At 45.4% G+C, this 25,898-nt stretch overlaps 1 protein-coding gene across 6 annotated transcripts in view; it reads right to left on the reverse strand.

Moving 5' to 3' along the window:
* Nucleotides 1-247: 247 nt before the first annotated feature.
* Nucleotides 248-25,898, reverse strand: part of LRRC28 (leucine rich repeat containing 28) — a 109,962-nt gene continuing 84,311 nt past the window's right edge. For 3 of the 6 annotated variants that reach the window (XM_065558135.1, XM_065558136.1, XM_065558138.1), the window contains one exon: nt 268-431. In XM_065558135.1, the coding sequence (XP_065414207.1) occupies nt 332-431 (100 nt within the window). In that variant the 3' untranslated portion in view covers nt 268-331. Of the gene's footprint in view, nt 432-25,898 lie in introns of all 6 variants that reach the window. The other 3 variants (XM_065558139.1, XM_065558133.1, XM_065558134.1) reach the window with 3 other exon arrangements.

Consider the following 25,898-nt stretch of genomic DNA (forward strand, 5'->3'; position numbering starts at 1 on the left):
CAAAAGACTCCTTCCCTTCCTGCCAAGGCTGAGAACTGTTAAACCAACCAGGCCTCTCCCCCCAAAATTGCATCTCAGACGAGCCCTGGCTTTAGCATTCTAGACAAGACGAGTCAAAGGGGGAGCAATGCACGAGTGTATGAGGCTGGAAGCCTTTGCCCACATCTATGTACATTAAAAGCCTCTTCCAGTTCAGTGCTCTGAGAAAAGCGACCCAATAAACTGCCTGGCAGACCGGTCACCCTTCCACTCTTAAAGCAAGGATACATGACATCGGGCTAATGATAATTCTGTAGCACATCTGACCAGCGGTCATTGTATTGGCAGCGTTTCAGCCTCCAAAGACTGCAATCCAGCTCCCTGCTTGGTAACTGGCTTGTAGCGGAGAGAGACGTGCCCTTTGCAGAACTGCCAGTTCCTTCGCCTTCCACCTGTCATTGAAGAGAAAGGAGGGTTCTTCGTTTGTTATGCTTGAAGCACCGCAGTTATAGGCTGGACACTGGGCTTACCATAGATTCATTCGGAGAACAGGTGACCCCTGCCCACGTGACAGTGCAATCCAAAGCTTTAGACATACCGCAGCTATGCAGTAGGTTCTAAAAGCTGCGCACCGGTTTCAGAACCACGTACTAACTGAATGGTTGACACTGCACAAACAGGAAGGATGATCCAGCGGTTAAGGCGCTAGCATGGGCCTAAGGAGACCCAGGTTCAGTTCCCTGCCCTGTATCAGACTGCCTGTGTGACCATATTAAAGACTGTGAGGGGCTCAGATACCATGGTAACGAAGGGCCATATAAGTTAGATAGAAAGAACATTATCAGCTTGGCTATGTAGTTGGCATTCTGAAACAAACCCTGACAAGGCATAGACTTGAGACTGGGAGTCTCTGGCTCTCCCCATCTGTTACAGGCTATCTAGCATTCCTACCTACCCATTCCACAACCAGATTTCCATCAGTTGTGATGTACCAGTTTTCCATGTATCAATATTGCCACCCGACCTACAGTTCAAAGTACACCAGACTCCTTGCTAATAGGTGGATCTAGTCAAATCACGTTGCCCACAGGGATCAATTTAATTTTCCATCATCTGCAGCTCCCCATACAACAGCAAACAATGACAATGGCTAATTGCAGCTGCTGGCAGCTTCCAGCAAGGAGTGAAATGTCTCTCTTCATCCCAGTTAATTTTAGTACTTAATCTAGTACTGGTCTCTTTGAAGCAACTGAGAGACCTCCCCCCCTTGGATTCCAATGGGGCTGGGATTTGGACTGCAGGCATTAGTTTTGATGTCACGGATAGCTGCCAAATTATTGCTTTTTCACCATCTCCATGTTTATACCACTGTGCTGGGAGAACAAATGCGGCAGGTTCACTCCATATGAATATTTCCTTTGGCATCATCCGCATGGAATTGACTCTCCTCCCTTGGGTCCTGTGTTTTACTGAGAGTTTCACATTCAAACAACTGCCAAATCACAAAGCAAAACTCTGGTGTATAGGAATAAGGTAATATTCCTTTAAGTAGTTTACGAGTCCTCTCAGTAGCACTCACCTGTGGTCTGTGTTTTAGAAGCCACCAGAAACCAGTCAGAGCAGCAGTATGTGTGCCGCTTAGCCTGGAGTGTTTGTGTATATTTAGTACACACGGTTGTTTCGGGCCTGGCTGTGCCCCGTTTTGGTTTCTTCATGTTGTTACTGATGCAGCAAAAGACACAACACTCCCTGAAAACAGGTGAGGGTTCACCTGGAGAACATGCAAAGCTACACATTTCACACAGCTAACATGGGTGGGGCCATGTTTGCTCAAGGCTGAGCCCCGGATCTCTCTAAAGATTCACGCGCCTCAGTGAGGTTTCTGACAGATCTGGTCTGTTTTGTGTAAGTAACACAACAGGAAGCCAGGGGAGTTTCAGGTCTGTTATGAATATTTCTCACACTTCTGTTACCAATACTGACTGTAATAATTTGGCTAATGTATATTTCACGCCCTACCCCGTGCTGGACAGATCACAACCGCCCTACCGTGCGTCATAGGCTCTATACTACTAATAGCTAATTGAGATTCTCCTATAGAATGCAGTGTTCTTGCAGCCATGTCAATCCCAGGACATTAGACAGACGATGTGGCTGAGGCAATATCTTGTATTGGACCAGTTTCTGTTGGCGAGAGACACAAGCTTTCGAGTTCTTCTTCTGCTTGTCTCTCTCACCAACAGACGTTTGTCCAAGATATTACCTCACCCACCTTGTCTCTCTAGTTCTCTTGTAGCTCAGGCAACAAGGCCCGTGTTTATGGAGCTGAAGGATTCCTTGTAAGCTCTTTGGGGCAAGGTTTGAGTCTTTACAGCTCCTGGTCCATGATTAGGGCTTCCGAGCGCTATGGTAACACAAATGATAATATCATCCAAGTTGTTGCCCGTTCTCTGTGATTGCAGTGCACAGCAAAGTGAGAATCATGAATTCCCAGGTGGCCATAAAGTTGTTCCAATATATATCATTTTACTACACATGCACCACTCGTATCACAAATCCAACAGATAATAAGTTAAACAACAGGGCCCCAGGCAGATTTCCTATTTCTCAAGCACCCATCACCGCATTATCTAAACGCTTGTGGTATAAAGTCTCTGATAAGCCTTGGAGGCGGCTCACAGTGCATGCAGCCCTATCACCAATGTGCTATGAAAGGAATGTCATGGCAAAGTGTTGCTGAATCACAAGACAGAAGCGACCCTCATGTTTACAGCAATGTAGGAAATACCGCTTGACAATAAAAGCACGACAGGGGAAGGGAGCAGACCTTGAGAAAACTTATTTAGGCTCCTGGTCCTATGCCATCGAATGGGTCATTTATAGCAAAGGTTTGCTTTGAGTGGATGGTTTTGGGAAGGTTTCTCTCATTCCTCAGCAGGCAGAGCTGACAGCCGTAAAATGGCAAAGGATGCTTGCCAAGTGCCAAACTGAGTAAACAGAGTAACTGCAACCCCCAGCATCAAACAGTGAACTATCAACTCACAGTGGCATGTGTCATTTTCACATTCAAGTTGCTACCACACAGTAGGAGAGAAGCTCAAATTGTTTTGAATGTACGTGTCAAGTCAATCACATTGACGGGCAATATTGGAGTGAAGTAAAATCTTGGCAGAAACCCCCACGCCGCCCACGCTGTAACATTTAACTCTACATTGACAGAACAACTCCAGAACTTCATGGTGCACTGCAGAGAATTTAGCCTGGCAGCATCCCTGCAGAGTGGGTAACAAGATCATTATGATTTCCACTTTAAATATGAATTGAGGCAGATATATGTTTATTGTTATTTCATAGAATCATAGAATATCAGGGTTGGACGGGACCTCAGGAGGTCATCTAGTCCAACCCCCTGCTCAAAGCAGGACCAATCCCCAACTAAATCATCCCAGCCAGGGCTTGGTCGAGCCTGACCTTAAAAACCTCTAAGAAAGGAGATTCTACCACCTAGGTAACCCATTCCAGTGCTTCACCACCCTCCTAGTGAAAAAGTTTTTCCTAATATCCAACCTAGACCTCCCCCACTGCGACTTGGAGACCATTACTCCTTGTTTTGTCATCTGCTACCACTGCGAACAGTCTAGATCCATCATCTTTGGAACCCCCTTTCAGGTAGTTGAAAGCAGCTATCAAATCCCCTCTCATTCTTCTCTTCTGCAGACTAAACAATCCCAGTCCCCTCAGCCTCTCCTCATAAGACATGTGCTCCAGCCCCCTAATCATTTTTGTTGCCCTCCGCTGGACTCTTTCCAATTTTTCCACATCCTTCTTGTAGTGTGGGGCCCAAAACAGGACATAGTACTCCAGATGAGGTGTAATACAATTTGCATTACAGTAGCACCTAGATGACCCAACCAAGATCAGAGCCCCATTGTGCTAGGCGCTGTATGTATCCTTAGAAAGAGACTTAGCTCCTACCCTGAGCAGTTTCAGTCTATAAACAGCCATAGGGTAGAGGAAAGGAAATCTTATTCCATGTTACAGATAGAGAAACTGAGGCACAGAGTTTAAGTGACTTGTCCAGGATGTCTGGGGCAGAGCTAGAAATTCAACCCAGATCACCTGAGCCCAATCAACTGCCTTAAACCAAAAGTCTCCGATTTAAGTGACTTGCACAGCCAGAGAGAGAGGCAACATCAGAGCTGGGATGAGAAGTCAGGATCTCTCAACACCCAGCCTTGCCCTCAGACCTCCAGCGCATTTATTTTGCTTCTCGACAGTCTATGATCCTTCCTCCATATGTATTTAAGCTATAGCATTTCATCATGTAACACATTGACACATCTGGATGAATAGCGTATCATCGGATTTTCCCACCTGTCATTAACAATCATAAAGCTGCCCTAAGCCTGGTCCTCTTCCCTGGCAGCTGTACAGCAGTGAAGAGGAAACAGACTAGGGGAAAAGGTGGAGTGGTTTGATGGGCTGAAGGAAGGGGGGATGGAGAAGTGTGGCACTCTTTGCTGAAAGAATCCAGGAATGATTATATTCAAGTCATTTAGGCCTAAGCAAGATCAGGGAGAGCAAGGGCTACGGAGAACTGAAATCTAGGTCACATCCGATCACAGCAGCACAGTTGCTATGTTCTCAGCAGCAATGTCAAGCAAGGGCTGGCTGCAGCAGGGACCCTACACCCCCTTAGCTGAATCATTTTCAAATGCATTTTTGTAATCTCCCTTCATTAGGGTACATTTTGAAGCAAGACCGTGGGGACACGTGGTCCTCAACCAGGATGTATAATTCAGCTATAAATCCAAAAGATGATTCAGTAAATGGAATTTCTATGGGGTAATTGAAATGGTTTATAGGCTGGCAGGCAGAATTTTAACCTTTTAACAGTTCCCTTCTCGTTCCTTTGAGTTTTAGATATTTCTCAGCAAATTTTGTTTCACGTCCACTGTTGAAAGATACAAGCTGCTCCCTATAGAAAATGGAAGCATGGAGTCTGCTGCTATTTTAATGTCAACACACCAGTGAAAATTTCTTTAACATCTATCACTTTAACTGACCTTTCTTTTAGTTAAGATACGCAGACCAGCCTCCCCCCAGAAGATGGTAAAAGTGGTGGGGGAGGGAGGAAGTAGGACAATGCACCCAAAATCCACTCCCTTCCCTTTTGTATTTAAACAGATCCTCTGTCACATTCCTCTTGCTGCCTTTCCTCTACCAGAACAAAACAAAAAAGGGAAAGGGGAAAAACAGAAGCCAAATAGTCAACGATCCTACATTTCTGAAGATCAAAGTAGAAGGACAAATGTTCATAGACCGTTGAAGGGCGTCATTCACTCTATGATGCTCTGCTTGAAAGACCTTCATGAGGTAGCTCTGACAGGTCTGCCAGACATCACAGATCCTCTCCCAGTGACAGCTGGAACAGTAACAGCTGTGCAGCCCCAGGGAGGGTCAGAAGAGAGGCCCAGCACAGCTGCAGAACATAACGCATGTGGGAGAATTTTGGTGGAGGCGGGGATATTGGTAAAGACTTACTCCCCCCAAAACAAGTGGCCCGCCTAGCAGCATGCTCAGAAATGGACTGTTAATAGAGAGGGCCATCTGAACGGAGGTCTGGTCCTTAAAGTCTGCGGGCATTTGGAGCCAGGGTTTTGATCAGGCCCATGTTACAGGTCCAGTGGCAAAGTTTGGATGTGGATCCCGCACACCTGGAGGCCTGGTTTGAGCCCATCTCCGCTAGTTACATGGGCGAGTTAGTTTTAAAAAGGAATAGAGGTTTATATGAACGCCAGCTGCCGCAGCAAGGATAAAATTGCAAGAGCTTTCCTCAGTCTTCACACCTCAGGTAATAGGACTATTGCCAGGTGACAACAGAAGAAGATTCCTCACAATGGCCTTGCAAAATTAGGGAAAACATTCTTCCTGGCCTAATGGCTTTGAACAAATGCCCTGCATGCTAGTGTCAAGTATCAGGGGGTCGCCGTGTTTGTCTGTATCCACAAACAACAAGGAGTCCGGTGGCACCTTAAAGACTAGCAGATTTATTTGGGCATAAGCTTTCGTGGGTAAAAAAACACTTCTTCAGATGCCTGGAGTGAACATTGAAAATTTTCACTCCAGGCATCTGAAGAAGTGGTTCAGTTTTCACTCCAGGCATCTGAAGAAGTGGTTTTTTACCCACGAAAGCTTATGCCCAAATAAATGTTAGTCTTTAAGGTGCCACCAGATTCCTTGTTGTTTTTGTCTGCCTGCAAGTGTCACCCTTTAGCACAAGCCCTCGTCCGCAAGTGAATTTCACCCTATGAGTATCATGGGAGATTTCAACCTTCCCTTGAAGTATATATTGGCCACTGTCAGAGACAGGGAATAAGGAAATGGACCATTAGTCTGTCCCATGGCAATTCTTATGTTCATGTTTCTCAAAGACATTGGTCCAGAGATGCAGGGGAGAGGAGCAGGGGGAAGGCAAGGGAGTGTTATGCTTGCGTTAGCTAGTTTGAATTTGGAATTCTAATCAGATGAACTAAGTAACTTTCAGTCTAATTAGGAGAACAGTAGGGTTTGTTCTTAATCCACAACCATTTAATCTTCCGTCTCATTAATCGTGCAAACGGCTTTATGAATATGTAGATCTGGCAGGAAAAAGATTATTTGACCTTGATGACAATGATAATGCACATATAAACTAGGTGTGCATTTGCTTTTCATCATGTTCACTTTATTATGTAGATTCAACAATTTCGATGGCTCTAAATCAGGTTACTGTGAGTTACAGGCAATCTGATAACCAATTAGAACTGAGAATTCTGATGAGCCATGGAATAAATTGTAATAAATTAGCATGGCATTTACAGGGAAACTTCCTCCTGTCGATTTGCATGCAAGTAAAAATGTATTTGGCAAAAGACTGGAGCGTGCAATATAATGTCAAAAATTTGGGGATGGAGAGGAGAGGAAATATGTTTGAGGAACAAAGGGTTAATTCCGAAGTAGGATTTAGCTAAAAAAAAATTTAGGCAGTCGTATATTCACCTTCTATCCATCAGATTCAACAATTATGGGACCACGGGTTATTGAATAAAAATAATTTGAATTAACTGATTTTGTCATTAGAGGATTCCATTAAAAAAATGCACAGATGTTGGTCAGTTATTGTGATAGAGGAATGATGTGCAGGGGCAAGGAGCATTTCCTCTTGACTTTATTAAATTTTATCACTTGCACTAAAAGAAAATATTGATATGGCCAAGTTCTCCGATTTGTCTGATGAGATTTTATTAGCATTCTCTCTGCTTGCGTCAAGCATCTTTGCCCCATCGTATTGCTAATCCACTGAAGGAGTAAGTGTAAAACAGCACACAAGAGCAACAGCTGCACTGCTTAAAGATCCTACTGTCTCCCAGACATCTGGTTTAATGTGTGTCTGAATTGTGTTGTCTGTTAAGGGTGTTCAGCACATGACAGGAGACAGTTCCCTGCAAGAGTGGGGCTTAAAGGCTCGATCCTATTCCCATTGAAATCAATGGAAATCTTTCCCTGGCCTGCAGTGGGAGTTGGATTGAGTGTGCAGGGACCAGGTCTTCCTCCCTGGGAGTATTCTTGCTCCCGTAGTAGTTAATAGCAAACCCCCCCTTACATTACCCTCTCTATGTAAGTGCAAGCACGCTGCTGATGCCGATGACACTAATATCATGCTTGCGTATAAGTAACGTGCATTGCAAAGTTTTGTTTTGTTTTAAAGACAAACTTAAAGGGTTAAAGTCCTGTCAGTTCCAGGCCAAAGACAATAGTTTATATTTTATTAACAGTTTCTCTACTTTGAAAGCTTTTTTTAAATAACTAAACGCTCTAAGTGCACATTCAGATTCCGATCCATATGCAAAATAGACCCTTCGTTCTACCCTGCCACCCAGAATTTGGATCCGAACACACTGACTTCAACTGGACTGCTGTTTAGCTAGAGGCCAACGTTTCCAAATTTGGAAGCCTAACGCTAGGCACTGAAATCCAGATGTGGAGGCCTAAAGAAGCAGCTTGATTTTCAGAGGTGCTAGGAACCTGCAACTCCCGGGGCAGGCACAGAAGTGGCAGTGCTCAGCATGCCTGGAAGTCAGGCACTTATGGAGTCAAAGACGCTTATGTTTGCTAGGCACAAACATTGTGAATTGGGCCAAGGGTCATTTGCAAAATTTGGATGTAGGTTCCAGTTACAAACAGCCCCCAAGTTTTCAAGGTAAGGGCGGTTTGGGTCGGGGCTTTGGTAAGGGTCACTGTTCTCTTTAGCTGCTATGGTCAAAGCACCCCCACAAAAAGCCCAGAGCAAAAACGCCCTATTAGAATTAAGCGTAAAAGCCCACAAGGCTGCAACTTGGCGAAAAAACCCACAAGGCTTAAAAAAAAAAAAAAAAAGTTAAAATTCACTCCCCCTCTCCCCTCCCCGCTTTGGCATCTTGATGTGCTTCTCCTGCCCAGGGGAGGAGTAATAGCCAGTAGTTCTACATAGTCACAGATCCACATGTTAAGCCTCAACTGATATTAACAGCAAGGTGGAAGAAGCCCCCACACAGCACAGCTCTGCGGCCCATTGGAGAACTGTACACGCATGTGGGATTTCAGTATCAGTTCTCCCCGCTGGGGCAGAGCCACATGAGTCCTGGCACTTTCAAGACTTGCCCGTCTAGCAGTCTCCAAGCACTCCGGCTGCTGTGGAAGGGATGGCCACAGGGAGACCCAACCACCACCTAGTTCCAAGGCGCCACTTGTATTTGGAATCAAACAAAGCAAGCCCATTTGCTGTATTTCTTTTCATTCCTGGAGCGAGTTCGGGCTCAAGCGTTTTAACTGCGAGTCAGTTGTTTTCTGCTGACATAGTTTACATTCCTCTCTCGTCTCAAACAACATTTGGAGCGCCTTGCCAGAAACTTGCAATTTAATGTGTCTTGAACAGGGAAGAAAAAAATATTCTGGCTAATATTTTTCCATTACCAATCAAAACAATCCAATCTACATTTTAATCTACAATAAAGACAATGATTTCTGAAAGTTGGGTTATTGGGTCATGACCAAACACTTGTACCTTAAACCTTTCTTCACAAATATATTTTTGAATGGATGTTGACAAAACGATCATTCAATATTTTCAGATACAGCTTTTGAAACTGTTCAACTTCTAAGACCTAGAGTTTTGGTCTTCCTGCACAACTGATTATGGGCCAATAATGCACATTTAGAATCTTTCAAGTACCATAGAATCATAATGCAAAAATCCTTATTCAGTCCTGCTTACATTTTCCATTCCTGGTATCTCCACTGTATGTCAGGGGAACATCTGCCTCTTGCTTTATGCAAGTTACAGTGGTTGCCACCAAAAAGCAACCAGTATTTATCACACTGTGGTTTTTCCTATATTAAGGGTAGTAAATGCCACAAACACCATGATCATGTCAAAATCCAGGGCCCCTCCAAATGCCATGTGAAATACCAAAGCAAGAGTTTATTTCTTGTGTTTAAAAGTCAATTCTCATTGTACTCATTGTCCATATCCAACTCAACAGCACTGCCGTTGATAGAAATAATTTCCTAAGATTTGCTTGTTTTTATCTCCACTACTGCAGAGGTGCCATCAGAATCTCTCAGCATTCTAAATAAGAGTGAGGGAAAAATTAGTTCAGAAGAGAACCATAAGCTTCCCCTGGGCCCCCCAAAATTCTCTCTTCCTATTTCTAATATTGGATTGTGAGCAAACTTTAAGGTGCTGGAATGTTTGGCTTTACATTTCTGGGTACCTGACTGGACCAGAGGGGCTGAAATACCCTGAGAAAGTCTATTCTTGTGCGATTTCTGGTGGGTACTGGAACTGAAAATGATGGAAATCTCACAAGAGAGTCAATTCCTGAGTGACCTGTTATTAAGTAGTAGCACAAATAGACTGTCGTAAAAGCGTAACACATGCCATGTTTATTATTATTTATTACTTGTACTGTAGTAATGTCTGGGAGCCAGTTGTGGACCGGGACACCATAAGTAAATCTACCGTTGTATAGTAGTGCCAGCTACTGAGTTCTGGACAATTACTGCAGAATCTCTCTGTAAGGGATGCCAACATTTGGATGCTTAAAGTGAAGCTTTCGACATATCCCCTATCACTATTAGTACCTCTATCACGACAGACAGGACTTACATATCTCAGTGGTACCTTAGAGAGATTAGATGAAACAGACTATTTTTGGGTTCCCTTCAATACTCAGTAGTTGGACGAGATGATGGGAAAGAAGCTAGCGGGCAGAATTTGGCTCAGTTACTTCCTAAATAAAAGCACTTTATCTAGCAACATAGGGATTGTGCAGGGCTCATTTTCCAATAAGACTCAGGCAGGTTAGATTACCCTAGAACAAGATAATCTCTCAGTAGATCTCCTTACAAAGTTCCCTGTCTCTGCCCTTCACTGGAAGCAGAGCATAAAACGTGGGAATGAATCACTGCTGATCTTGGCAAAGTACCAGCGCTCCCTCCCTTTTCTCCACTTTGGAATAATCCCAATTTTCCAAAAGGTTTCAATGACTCCAGGATTTAAGTTTGGCTATAGAAAAAATAAAGCAAACCCATAAATCTCAGGATTTAGAGCAGCAGGCACTTTGATGCATTTAAAACAATTACAGGGAGTGTATGATCTTTCTAAAAATAACTTTTTTTTTAATTTAAGTGATTACCACGGGCAAAGCTACTGTCAGAACGTAGGATGTGTGCCCTCCAGCATATCATCATATCATACCTCTCAAGACAGACATGTGGGACTAAATTCAGTTCTCAGTTACATTAGTCCTAGCTCCATTAGAATCAACAGATTAACTCCAGGTTCACACCAGCAAAGCAGAGAAAGGCCAATCTGACTCTGCCATTTGTATGATCATTAACACACTAGCTGCAGCTAGGCAGAGCTAATCTAGAAGTGGGTGAACAAAGAACAGTTAATGAAAGGATGAGGATAAAATATCCTTTTGTCCCAGGACACTTACATTTGTATGATGTAGCTTATACACCTTACACCCAGGAGTCCCTAACGACCATTTGATCTAAAGTAAGACCAAGAACAAAAGATCAGGAAAGAATACAAAACATATGTTTGCTTAAGCCAATCAGAAAGCACCAAGTCACAGCAAACAGCTGATGCTTCATGGCACAAAGTGTCCATTGGATAAAATTTATAGAATGACAAGAGAGTCAAGGAAGCATCCTTTCTCTCGGATGCCAACAGTGTTGTTTGTGATGAAGAAGAACCAGTACGTACCATATATCAAAGGGGTTTTCTTTTGCGATCCTGCAGCCCAGGTAACAGTGCCCTGGTGCAGTAGCATTGTGCAAGAAACGCAGAGGTGGACAGACCGGGTTGTCTCAAGTGTCAACGCATGAGAGCATCTAAAAAAAAGGTTGTTTGGTGGGGGGTATGTCTACACTGCACACCCCTGGCAGCGGCCTTTAGGGTACGTGTAGCTACACACTGCAGTGAAAAGCAGGCTGTGTCCACACCGCAGCGTATAGCTGTGTGTGGCAGTGAAAGGCTCCAGCATTGGGGAGTTGCCAGAGCCCTTCTCTGCTGGCTCCCCCAGCCAGGGCTGCTCTTCACCGCAGGAGCCTTTCCCCACACCGCCTCACCCCTGCCCCTGTGGTGAAGGCTTCAGCAATGGTGAGGCAATGGGACACTGCATTGCTAACAACAGCAGTGTGGCTGGCGGGAGGCATTGCTGAGGCATGTAGAGAGGCATGTAGAGTCCAGGCGTATCTGTACTCACCTAACCAGCGCCTCACCATCTACCCTGCTACTTATAGCCATGCTAGGAGGCGTGCAGTGTGTGGACTCGACACGCTGCCATAAACAGCATCAAAATACTCTGCTTGGTGGGGCAGGTTTTGCGAAGTCCATTTAATGGCGCCACGCCAGCGGTATGCTGCAGAGGGCAGGTCGTCAGGTACTCCCAGTGCAGAGGGCTGCTTTGAGGGGAGGAGGGAGAGGGTCTGTGGACCCTCATACACATAGACCCACCAGGATATTGGTGTAAAACCTACCACCTCTCTGATGCTGCAACAGGGGCCAGAGAGCCACTCCCCAGCCTGGGAGGAAGATTCTGTCCACACCACCCCCAGTACATTGAGACAGGAAGGGGAGCTTTTCCTATGCTCACAGCACCAAGGCAGGGAGAGGGGAGGGGGCTGTTCTGGTTTAAGCAGAGGAAAGTTAGTTGCCCTCTTCCCCTAGTCCCTGTACTCTATCAGAGACCCGCTACAACTCATCAGCACCCCTAGTCTATTTCTTATTTATTTAAAATCCCCTCTGTATTAATTTTCAAGTCAATATCATGATTTTGGGGTCCCTAGTTGTGAATTTTGTATGCTAAGGGTCAGCAATACCACATCACGTTCACCGGACTCACATCCCAGATGCTTCAGGACACACACACGATGGTCATTTCAGCGAGAAGCCACCACGGATAAGCACGCAGTTGGGTTATAGGATGTACTGTGTGGAAATCATGAAAATTAGATGCTTAGTTCAAAGTCCAAACTGAACTATCTATTCCAGACAATCAGGATGATTGTTATTGGTGCAATTGTTCAAGACAAAGCCGGAGAATGACTCAGTCACGGCAACATTATGAGGGAAGATGTCTTGATTTAAGAGCATAAGCCTCACTAGATAGTGAGGGGGAAATAGAAGTCTCTTACTGTTCTGGTGTATCAAAAGGACACTAATGAACCATCAGTTCATAGAATGACCCTGTTCTTCATTTCAGAGTCAGGCTGGCCTTTTGTGTTAAGGACACATAATGACAAGAGAAAGAACAAACAGAAAGAACCACTTCCTCCTGTCCAAAGTAAATTGTAAAATGAAATCATTTAAAAAACTACAATATTCTGCCCTACTTTAAGCTCCACATATGAACAGATAAAAAGTTTTTTTTTCCATTGGCAAAACTGAAACAAGGTTTTGATCCTCAAAGATCTCTTAATAATCGCTTTTCACTTCAGTTCTTTTCATTATTTCAAACATTCTTGGAGACAGCTAAAGTTTTTTTTTTTTTAAACCTTTTAAACTTTTCCATGTTTAGGCCATTTCTTTGCCAACTGTAGCAATATTATGGACAAGCCATCAATCCTTCACTCATATATATACATAAAATCTGCATTAACAAACTCTGGGAAAGTAATTGTCATTTGACACCTTACATCGAAGGTAGCAAGCTCACAGTATCAGCCTTTTCTTATCTTTTCCAATGCATTACAGTTTCACAGCTGATTACATATTTTTTCTTTAAAACAAAAATACTTTGCTAAGAAACTGCCCTGCCTCAAAATTCTAGATCTGAACCACCTCAACATTTGCAAAAAATTGGATCTGAATCCAAATTTCAAGTTTGGCCCATCTCTATATGGCCTTGGAGCAGAACTTTTGAAACAAAGCTGGCACAGAAAAGAGTGATCTTGCAATATTCCCAGCCCTGCTAATGTTACTAATATACTTCTGCCAAACTGACTCAAGATAGTTGATAAAGGTTAGCTCAGCATCTGAACTGTTGGATGCTTAAATGAACTCAGACATAGAACCTCTTGAGATTTGTCCAGCAATAGAAATACACCCTTACTATAGTTCATTTTCTACTAAGTGCCCATTCCTGGTTTTAGGCACTTTAACTCTGAGGCAGGGACTATTTTTCTAATCTGAGTTTATATAGCATCTAGCACAATGGGGTTCTGGTCCAGAACTGGGGTTCCCAGGTGCTATGGTAATACAAATAAATAATATTTTTAAAAGGCACAATGTAACACAACACATGCGACGAACTGCACACACACAGTATTGAAATAACACTCCCCCATCAATGGCCCCACATCTAACCCCCTCACTTCTCTCCAATCATCTCCACCTCCACTGCCCAAGGAGAAGGGAAGAGCTTTGCAACATGTACAGTAGGTGAACAAGTCTGAGGCTTACTAGACCCAGGCAAAGGGAGTTGAGGAGCCTTCAGAGAACATGACACTGCTAACAATTCTTTCCAGTTTGAGCACCTCTGCAGATCACCAGGGTGGTAAGATTACAGGGGATGAGAGACAGACTCTGAGGTGGTCAGCTCACAAACCCATTTAGGGTTTGATTGGTTATAACCTACACCTTAAAACTCCACCAGGGAAGATACACACAGTCAATGCAGATTCATGCATTCCATGCCTGAGGCACCACTTAGCAAGTGGGCAGCTCCATTCTGCACTAGCTCCACCGGCCCCATGAAGAGTACCTTAAAGCATTCTTGGTCACGCTGGTAACTGAGAATCCAAAGATTTTACAAGGTTCTTAAGGCAGGTGCACTTTCCCAATCAGGCATGCTCGTATAATCCTCACTAGTTCTTTCAGCTGCTTCTTCATACCGCCAACGTTGTCTCTGTCTTGGCTGAGCTAAACTTCAGCCAATCTCATCCAAGTCTCATTTTCATGGTCTTGTGGGTTTGACACTCGGAGTCAGGAGATCTAGTTTCAGTTCCAGACTCCACCACAGATTCCCAGTGAGACCTTGGTCAAGTCACTTAGTCTCTCCATGCCTTAGTTCCCCATCTTTAAAAATAACATTTCCTGTCTCCTCCTCTCAGCTTGTCTATTTAGAACATAAATTCTTCAGGGCAAGGACTGTTGGTTGCAATATGTCCGTGCAATGCCTAGCGCATTGGGGCCCAGGTCAATGTCTATGCTACCATAGTACAAACCAGCATTTAGACACTGCGTCATCTTCACTGTATTAGATAGCGAAAGACACAGAGCTGAGTGTCACCAGCATACGGAGAACACAACACCCAGTGATGCTTTACAAACCTTCACCTCAGACACTGAACAGAGTAACAAGATAACCCCCCCCTCAGCAATTGCCCTAAACTACTGTGACCTCTGGGATCTCACACACAAAAAGCAGAGCCACTCAATAGTGATGCCATCCAGCCCTGCTAGAAACTGCAGCTGTGTCTGCAATGCCCGTAAGGTCAGCAATCCCAAAGAGATGATAGGATTCAGCTGATCCATTGCATCTTTCTCCTTCTTCATTGCTACACATTCATTGACCAACGCCACCAGTGCAGGGTCTGTCCCTCACCAATGCCTGGAATTTGACTGAAAGGAGTGAAGGGAAACTGAGGACTCCAGGTAGCACCAGAGCTGCCATCTTCACAACCAGATTTCCCAAGAAGGGAAGGCTGGAAGTGGGTCATGATATTTAGCTAGCGAGTCCATGATGGTTCCTTGCTATATCTTCCTTAAAGGCAGCCCCTTTATTTCTCCCCACATTCACATGAATTACTCATTACAGATAGCTGCCCTTTTAAAGCGTAACACCCCCTTGCACTTAATCCTATAGCTGACACAGCCTGCAGTTAGGTTCCTACCCTTTAACTGGGTTGCTATTGTACCGGTGTCTTTACTTCTTGCAAGCTAATTACCAGTTTTGCCCTTCACGGTGCACGTTGTAACATTAAACCTTGTTTTGCTTGGCTGGCAGAGCTGGCTTTTAGAGCAGCTGTGAGAAAAGGACCCCTCAGCCGATGCAAACAAACATGGCTTTATTTTTAATTTGTGAACTAAAACAAACACGTTATGTTCCCGGCTGCAGAGTGCACGTCAATCCCCATAAAACCCGGCACCGAGAAAGGAGACTTTGTGGCCCCTCTCTGGGTCAATTGAGAGAGGACGCTGGTTTTACTTCTAATACCGCACATTGATTAGGACAGGAGAACCTTTAAACTGCCTGCATTTGAAGCAGCCAGAAGTCTCTCTGACTCCTCTTGATTGAGCCCTGGGAAATCGGAGGCTAGCTCTGGCGACTGCTGTATCCATTTAAATAAAACAAATAGCCTAACAGGATACAAGAACTCTACTTAGATCCAGCGGTGGCAGGCAGTGGATATACAGTGTAGATTAGACAGCTAGAACTGACCGACTGGAGCAGACCAATGGTCTGTCTTGACTAGGATCCCATCTCTGACGAGAGTTGTATCAGATCCTTCAGAGGAAGGTTTAAGCCCCTTCTCATGGGCATCTGTACAAAGGACAGCCTGGGGAGAAGTTTCTTCCTAACCCTAAGCAGTTAGTGGTCAGCCTACGCCCTGGAGTGTAAATTGTCAGAGTCCTGCTCAATTTTTGTCCTAGCTAACGTAATTGTGGATGACATCCATCGTCGTCATATAAATCAAACTGATAAACCGACAGCCATGGAATGAAAACGCAAATGTATTACCTCATCCCCGTGTGGGTTACTGGCCTTACGCCAGCCCTGATAGATGGGCTGATGACATGCCAACTCGACTGGCGTCACAGAGGCCTCACTTCAGACACAGCCGCAATAATAGGAGAAGCCGCAGCGGACTGAGCGTGATGTGCGACAGTCAAAAACGTCAGTCCTCGCTCAGGAGATGTACGGTTCTAGTGATGGATGTCAGCAGTTGGGGGGGTTCTTGGGACAGCAGTTCTGGGAACCACGGAAAACGGATGAGAAGCAAAGCCTGGGGTGAACTGCAGCTCCAGCTCTCATGTTGCTCCTGGCTCGGCAGTATGCTTCAAAGCTTTGTTATTTTATAGCGTAACCAGGTTTAAATCAAATGTTTGACTGGTGAGTGCTTCAAACTGCATCGGCAACCTGGGACCACTGTTTCAGAAGGGGTGGCCAGGAACTTGTATCCTATAGTGCCTAGCTAGCTACAGGTCTCTACTAAGGGGGAAATCTCAACAGGTAAATATATTAGCATTTGCCAGGCTGCAGCACCATATATATATATATACACACACATACACATACACATACACACACACACACACACACCCCAAGAGCAAGAAGTCACCTGAAAGTAAAGCAGGAGTTAAAATGAAAAAACGTCCTGTGGTAAAAGCACTGGGCTGGGACTCAGGAGACGTGGGTTGAGTTCAAGGCTCTGACAGAGATTTCCTGTGTCACTTCGGGGAAATCATTTACATCTCTCTCTGTCTCAGTCCTCTCATATGTAAAATGGGGATAATACTTCCTTGTTCTTCCTTGGTTCTTTGGGGGAAGGGCAGGGATAGCTTGAGGTTTGCGCGTTGGCCTGCTAAACTCAGAGTTGTGAGTTCAATCCTTGAGGGGGCCATTTATGGATCTGGGCCAAAAGTCTGTCAGGGACAGTACTTGGTCCTGCTGTGAAGAAGGCAGGGGACTGGACTCCACTCAATGACTTTTCAAGGTCCCTACACTTCTATGATTGTTTCTGACTATGTGTAATGTGCATGTACAGTACTGTATAGCATCTTGTGGCCCTAATCTCATCTCAGGCCTCTTACACACTACTGCAATACAAATAATAATGGGCATTGGTAAGAGTGAAGCAGACATGGACCACAATTGCTAAGAAGAATCACAGTGAACCAATGATTTTTGGTTATATTGTAGTGGTAGAGCAACACTACAGCCTTACTGCAGACCAGGTTGCATACCAACTCCTTGACCATGGCAGTAGACTGACAAAACAACCCAAGATAGGGCTTAAATGGCAAGACCAGGAGATTTATAATTCTGGGCCCAGTATTCAATGACTGAATTAACCTCCGGAATTAATGCCCTGAGGAATGGCAAAGCCATTCTAGATGGCCTGTGTACTGAACAAATCACTTCTGGCCAGAAATAAAGACCTGGCTACCCAATTTTTTTAAGAACATGCTCAACCACATACATAAGCCTCAAGATCTGGCAATGAGCATGTGTTGTGGCACTCCTGAAGCCAGGGAAGGATGAAACAGAGCCAAAGAACTTCAGGTCTATGTCACCCACTACACACTGTATGAGCGTCTCATCCTAAATCACCTACCACCACTTGTTGAACAGCATCTAATCCCAGAGCAAGCTGGATTCTGCCCAGGCAAGTCGTGCACCTGTGAAATCCTGAACATCACTCAGTACATCGAAGATAGCTTTGAAAAGGGCATAATAACAAGCGCTGTGTTTGTCGACCTATCAGCAACATGCAACCCAGTAAATCACTGAAAGCTCTTCACTAAAATACACAGCATGATGGAAGATCACCACCTCATAAAAACGGATACAATGTCGACTTGAGAACCGAAATTTTTATGTCGAACTGTGGGAAGCAGAGCCGATGGTGGCAACAGAAATGTCCTGCCACGAGGCAGCATACTCTCGCCAACACTCAACATCTACAATAATGATCAACGAATCCATCTCGGCACAAGTAGTATTATCTATGCCAACGACCTACATGTCTCTGCCCAAGCCGAGGACTCACCGAGATTGAAGCTACATTAACCTCGGCACTGGCTGGGCTCTCAGTCTATTACAATAAAACAATGGTGCACCAACCCATCCAAAATGCAAGTGAGTCTCTTCCATCTTCGTCATTGCGAGGCCAATAGACAACTTAACATGGTCTGGAATAGGGTATCACTTGCTCACTTCAGGATACCTACCTTGGAATGATGCTAGACTGCACTCTCTCCTTCAAGGTACACGTGGAGATAATGAAAGGCAAAGTTAGTGCCCAGAACAACATACTTAGGAACCTGGCAAATTCAAAATGGGGAACCAACCCAGCAACACTGAGAGCCACTGCACTTGCATATTGATGGCCAAATACACATGTCCGGTGTGGGGAAGACTGGTTCATGCAAAGTAGCTGGTCCCTGCACTGAAGGATAGTTGTTGCTACATCACAAGATGTCTAAAACCAGCAAATGTGAACAACTTTTATGTGCTCCACCAGATGTTAGGAGAGCAGTCACCAGCAAAATGGAACAACAACAGCTTGAAGATACTGGACACCCGCTACATGGCCTCACTGCAGCAGTTTGCCACTTGAAATCATGGAAAAGCTTCCAAGCCACAACAAAACTGCTTTAAAAAAAATCAGACTACTGTACAACTGCAAATGTGACACAGGTGACTCCAAATACTCGATGACATTCCTGCATGCTTTGCTGAAGATGCGGAGAAGGTTTGGTCGACCTGGAGATGTTTAAAATTGCCTCCAAACTAGAGTTGGCAGGTCAAAAGTCAATGTGTGGACGTGGGGATATTCCAATGACCCAGAGACATGTGACCGTGGTGAAACACAAACCATGCCACATCTCTTGGTCTGCTGGCTCCTGGAGGAACCATGCACCATGGAAGACCTTGCCAGGACTACAGACTGGGCTGTAGCATATGTCTAACACTGGAAAAACCTATGATTGTGGTGGAAGGACACATGCAGACACTGACTTTTTAGGAAAATGCCCAGTGATCATGTTGAGCTCGGAAAATGACCTTTGCAACAGAGAAAGGGCTAGAAAGTTTACTTGTGAAAGGGGAGGAGGGGCACTGAGCCTGGATTCTTCACCAGTCCCTTCTGTGGAAGTTTCACAATATCTGGAGATCATTTCTAACAGGTCCTGTGTGCTGCTCCATATGGAAACTCACACATGAAGCCAAGCCAAGGTTCTTACATTGTTTAGTGTACAAGTAACTCAAAGCTGACTCAAAGTCAAGAACCGTTTTCAAAAACTGCTTTTCCGAAGTCCTTTCCTCTCTCTCAAAAAAGGCAGCTTTTCCAATGGAGCTCAGGTTTAAAAAAAAAAAAAAAATCCTACATAACTTGCGAGATGAAATAATCCTCCAGCACTGTTCGAAACTATTCAACAAACCAAAACTATCCAAACTCCAGGTTTTGGGGGCAGGCGTAGAAAAAAAAATTGCTGCCATCAGGTTGAAGTAAAGAGAAAATTAAAAGCACAGAAAAGGCTTGCTTGTGTTAGCAGAGAGAGAGACAGAATTAAAGATACAACACAGTTACTATATAAAGCATGTGTTTCCTCCTTCCTCTTCTGCAGCAGTAAGTGCCACTGGAAGATGATTAAGGTACTCAGGGGAGGATTAAGACAAGATCCTCAGGACTGTACATGGTTTGGGGCATGCACCGTGTTTGTACTGCACTTCACACTGTCCCTGTGTATTCCAGAGGCAATATAAATAATTAGCAGTAATCCTTTGAGCCCCTGGTTTATTTGTGCTGTGGGATAAAAGGCCCTGCAGACATATAAATTATCCTAACAGCCGTTCTTCTAGCTAAGGTGGTGGATGTACCACTAAGTCCCGGTTAGCTATTATTGATGTTGTGCAGCTTGTGAGGTGTAACAGCTGAACGAGCTTTACAATATCAATGGGCTGTGGGGAGCATGATCTTGTGCACAGTGGTGCTGGAACAATTTTTAGAGTGGGGGTGCTGAAGGCAAGAACCCTGTCTTTGGGTTATTATTACGACTTTAAGCCAGGGGGTGCGGCAGCCAGGGCCGGCTCCAGGCACCAGCCGAGCAAGCTGGTGCTTGGGGCGGCAGCTTGTAGGAGGCGGCATTCTGCCCAATCCTAGGGCCGCACGGCCGCTTTTTTTTGTTATTGTTCCACTCCAGTCGCCCTGTAGGGGGGGCAGCGGCGCAGAGGACAGGAGTGCCCTGCAGCAAGCCCGGCAGGGCAGCCCGCGTCCTTCCTTCCCAGCCAACTGGAGCGGTGCAGAGCCCTCCCAGCAGGGGGCACAGCGGGAGGGACCGCGTGGCAGCGCCCCACTGAAGCCCTGGCCGCCCCACTTCTCTCTCTCCCCCCACTCCTTTCCCCTCCCCCCGCTAGCAGGGGGACATCTGCAGGGCAGGGAGTCCCCCTGCACCCTGGCTTCGGCCGCGCCGCAAATTTTGTTTTTGCTTTGCTGTTCTGGCTGCCGCCGTTTTTTTTTTTTTTTTTTTTTTTTTTTGGCTTGGGGTGGCCAGAAAGCCAGAGCCAGCCCTGGCGGCAGCACCCCCAGCATCTGTGCTTGTGCATGGCCTTTACAGTGGATAATTCCACCCCAAAGTGCAGCAGTGACTTTAGGAAGAAGGCTGTCTGCCTGCTAAAGAAATGATCCCTTTCACAAGCCCCTAAGAGGTTAATCTGACATCAGCTCTGTCTGTGTAGACGTCCCCCACTGCTGCACCACAACCTTGGGCTGGAAAGCTGGCGAGGACATGTTAGTACTGCACCAGGAGGTTCTGTGAATTTCATTAAGTTTTCCATCTGCCCGACATGTCTCCAGAAAGCCATCTACGCAAGAGAACAGAGTTAGCTTGTTGCTGCGCAACCTATTGGAGTCTCTCCTTTCACACTGACTGCCAAAGCACAACTCCCAGATTGCTGATTCTGATCTCACTTGCACCAGCAAACTGGCGAGTCAGAAAAAAGTAAGTCAGGCTAAATCCAGCCCTTAGACTCTTGGGGCAGCTCCTGGAAACCAGTGGCTGGCAGGGTCAAGGCCCCAGCTCCAACAGCACTGAGCCTGCTTTCTCCCTTGTCTCGAACTAAAGTCAAAAATAGACATTCCCACTGCCTTCCCATAAAGCAGCATAGCTCGCTTTCTCCCTCTGAGGCTGGGCAGTGTCTCTCTTACATGACTAGGTTTGCTGGCTGCAGCCTGGAGAAGCTATTCCTGGACTGGCTCTCTGAGTTGGCACTTTCAGCTGGTGCTGTGGCGTGGCCTTAGCGTGTGTGTCAGAGATTCTTGGTTTGGGCTTTGAGGGAAGCTGCAGAACAGATGTGATAGCGCGCCAGGGACATAATCAGCAGCACTGGAGTTAGTTTGGAACAGGGCATAAAAATATGACTATACTGAGTTCACTCATCTTGCTGTTAATCAGACTTTGTAAGGCTATCCTGATTCCCTACTGAAAGCAAACATTCAGAGGTTTATACCGACACTTCGGAACGGCAGTTTTCATTCAGAGAGAGTTTGCAAAGTTCTCTTAGCAAAGCACATTCATTAAATCTTACAACTTCCCAGTGAGGGGGGTAAATTGTCAGACCCATTTTTAGAGGACTAAGCTGAGGTCTGGAGGAGTTCTGACGTGCCCACAGTGACAGACAGAAACAGAACCCTGGAGTCCTGACGCCAACATCCGACCTGTGCTCTAACCACTGGCAGTCAACCCCTCTCACTGTATAGAACTCATTGCTGAATGGGGGGATGTCTGTCACCTCGTTAACAGTGTTTCAAGCTTGGGAAAAAGAAAAAACAAAAGTCAAAATGTTGAAACAGCTCTCCCTGCAGCTCCCTTTGACCACGCAAACATACATCTAGATAGGATACAATCCTGCCCTCTTTCCTTATTTGTCTCCTGGACCCACAATGGCACTATACAGATGAATAAAGCAATCAGAATTTGGTGCAAAAAACTTGGTCTTAGAGAGATTCAATGTTTAGAAGAAGCGGTTATAATGAACTTTAATACAGACGGCAAGCAGAGCACTGTTGCTGTATCAAGGGCCAGTTGCCACATAAGCAGAGGTGGCACTGTACAACTATCTACTCCAACTTAAAATTGCACATTGGTTTAAAGTCATATTTTCCTTTGATGTTTTTCTCACCCCGCCCAGGGACAAAAATAGCCAAAGTGAGAAAACAGCCCTCTGTTGCCAACTGTAAACCACACTACCCAGCAGCAGTCTCTGCTCTACAGAATTCTAGCACTGGGCTTTGAGAACTTTTTATGCTGCATAAAAAAACCACAGAACAGAATAGAATAGCCTATTAAAGCCTTCAGGCAGCTCAGGCCGAAATCACCACATGTCTGTGTGCTCCTTTGGCTGCAGACAATTCATCTCTCTATCACTGCTCATTAGGGGAGGAAAGTGATGGTACATGTGGCAAGGCAATGTGAGATGCGAATGAGACTGCAGCGTGGCTAGTCAGGGAAATAAGAGTGGCAGGACCAGTCCCTTTTTCATGCTATTGAATGGGGCCAACTCTTTTCAGGACTCATGTGTTCTCATGTCTTTAGACGCTGAACCAACTTTGCAAATGACTCCTTGCTTCCGCTAAAATAACCAAGCTTTTAATTGAGGCTATTGCATTTACTTCACGATGAAATATCCAGCCCAAGCACTTCACAGACCAACATGAGCCCCGCTGGCAAAGTTCCAGTGGGAGCCAGATCAGGCCAAGAGTGCACGCATGAACATGAAACATCAAGAGCAGTGCGGACAAGCCAAGGTAAATGGATGATGTGAACAGCATGAAATGCAAAGTCTCTGTTTCTAACCCAAGATAGGCAGAGCCCTCTTATCAGACTGAGGCACATCTGTAGCTCTTTATCCTTAGACATCTATCCAATTTAGGTGCTTAAAGTCCTTGGTGTTAAAGGACCTGGCCTCTGTGAGTTTTACCAATGACTTCTCAATCTGTATTAGACCTCCTTGCCAAACATACCAAGCCCCAGAATGGCCCCAGCCTCAATGGGCCATGAGCTGTCCAAGTTTGCCAACTGCACTGGACTCCTGCAGCATGACAAAACTTAAAGCCAGACTCCGGGATGCGGAGAGGAAGTTGACCCCTCACCCCATGGGGAAAAATGCCTTCCTAACCCCCAAAAGTGATTAGCCAAAGCCCTCAGCATTCCAGGGCATCCAGCCAACACACCAGATGTGGGAAAGGGCAGGGAGCGGTGAGTCAGCAACAAGCATCTGGTAGTTGCTGGCCTGGGAGAAGCACCTTGACCTCATCAGCAGGGGGGAAAGGCCAGTCAGGATCCTCTCACCAAGCAATAAAGGCCTTTGGGGAGAGGGGGGAAGAGGTGTCCAGGGAGCCACCTGAACCCAAGCCCTCACAGCTCCATGAGGAACTTGAAGGAAAGGGAAGGAGCTTCCCTTGCTCTTCCCGGACACACTGGGAGGAGGAGGAGAAGCAGAAGCTGTCTCAGTCTTACCCCACATGGCCAGGTGAAACCCTGCCCAGTGGCCTGACTGCTTCCCCAAAGGTTTGAGTACGTGGTGAGCCAGCATTGAATTGTCTAACAGGTAAGGGTGATAGTGATATGCCAAGCTCTAGTAGATCTTTTGGTGTCATTCCAATGGTGTTAGGTATTCACACCCGGTGATGGCTCTCGTTATAACCTCAATCATTAAACTCTGACCACCTGCTTGTCAAACAATGACAAACTTCCAAACAATCGCTCCACATACAACGCTGGTCCAGGGACTCTGCCTAAGAGAAAAATGGGGTGAGGGTGGGAGTGGGGTGGCAGAATACAGATCAGGTGGCCTAGTTGGGTCTTTACTGTGGCCTTAAACTGTCTGAAGGACACAGTCCTGGATCATTTTAACTCATTAAGCTGCTTATGCCTTTCCTTACACTTCAAGATGGCATTAAGCTATAAAGAGCTTAGTAATACATCTCCAGAAAGCTCTCCTATGTGCTTACACCGTACACGGCACATATGCTGCGCTGGTTGAGTGCATTTCCTTCCTCCATCAACAAGCAGACCTGAATGTGAAATCCCACAGGCAGCAGAAGCTAGCCTTTCTGCAGGAGAATACAGCGCTTCACCTGATACTGTCACACTGGGGGCAGGCCAGCAGACAAGGAGACTGGTATGAAGGGAGCCTGATGCCTCTATGGACTGCAGCAGGGTGCTCCATGACAGACAGCTCAAAATGAAACCGCTCGGCATGAAGCGACATTTCAGTTAGAAATGGTGATGTTTTTCACTGCCATGTTCCCATGTCGACATTTTCCAGAACTTTTCATTCTGTGAAAAAGTTCAACATTTCAACTGGTTGACTAGATACTGGAATTTCCCTGAACAAAAGTTCCATTTTCCAACCAGCTCTAGGCAGGATGCTCGGATTGAGATACTTACTTTAAATAATCAAGATCTCCTTGCATGAAATGTAAGGGTAGCCCAAAGCTAGTGTCCCAGGGCTGCTGTCTGAATTAACATTGCCTGTGACAGTGTTTCATTTACATTCTCCCTGTTGTTGCTTCTCTCAGTACAAGAGCCGGGGGGAAGTCTGAGTTCTGTAGCACCGTAAATGTGCATAGGTTAGTAAGTGGTAAATGACACTCACTGCTTGTTCAATAGCATCTCATGCTAATAGCTAGGTAGAATGAGAGAACCAATACTTCTGATCCGATCTTTGCAGCTTGGACCCATCTCTGCCAAGGAAAGCAGCAACCTGGAACACAGCAGCTGGTCAAGAGCCACCAACGCTGCAGGATAGGAAGGCCGTTGGTTCTGTATGGACTTGGAAGATGACTGCCAGCTAATGAATGAGCACCATCACTTCCTAAAGTATCTGTATTGTCTTTGGGGAGATGGGGTTTCTGATTCCTGACACTTATGCTGCTGGCACCAGTACATAATGTCCCCGACTGTGAATAGGTATGGACGGAACTTTGATTGTGCCTCTAACCAGACTTCTCACAAGTCCTATAATGTAACATAGTGCTCAGAGTCACTGCATATATTGCACTCAATCTCCTCCCTAGCGATTGCCTCTCTGATGCAGGAGTGCCACTTAGCATCTATTTAAGTGGTGCACTACTGTTTCTTAAAAACAGCTGCTCAGATACAAAGGCCTGTTAAAGTCAGAAAGTCAGGATCTGGGGCCAAACTTCTCCCAAATGTGAGATTTGTTTGAACCTGGTCACTACTTCAAATTATTGAACGCCCAGAAGTTCTCATCACTAGAGAGAGCACATGCAAAGTGAAGAGCATGAACAAGTCCCTTGCATTTTGTGTTCTGACACCTACTGGGTGTTATGGAAAGGGCAGTTTGCTGGGATTCTTAACACCTAACAGCTAACAGATAGCATGAGGATGGTTCATATATGGCAAGGAGAAGTGGGGGGCGGAGCTCCTTCTTGCACAGCTCATAGACACACCTGAGAATAAAAGTGTTGAGTTTGAGAAGATATATCTTTGATCACAGTCAGGCTAACCTAAAACTGGAAATACTGTGCCCATCTTATTGGGAAGAGAGTTTACCCTACACTAACCAGGAGATACTGGGCATGTATGCAAAAACCACCTGTGTGGGTGTGATGGGGTATATACTTCCTCAGAG

Source organism: Chrysemys picta, chromosome 10 (genome assembly GCF_011386835.1).
Source record: "Chrysemys picta bellii isolate R12L10 chromosome 10, ASM1138683v2, whole genome shotgun sequence".
Lineage (NCBI taxonomy): Eukaryota > Metazoa > Chordata > Testudines > Emydidae > Chrysemys > Chrysemys picta.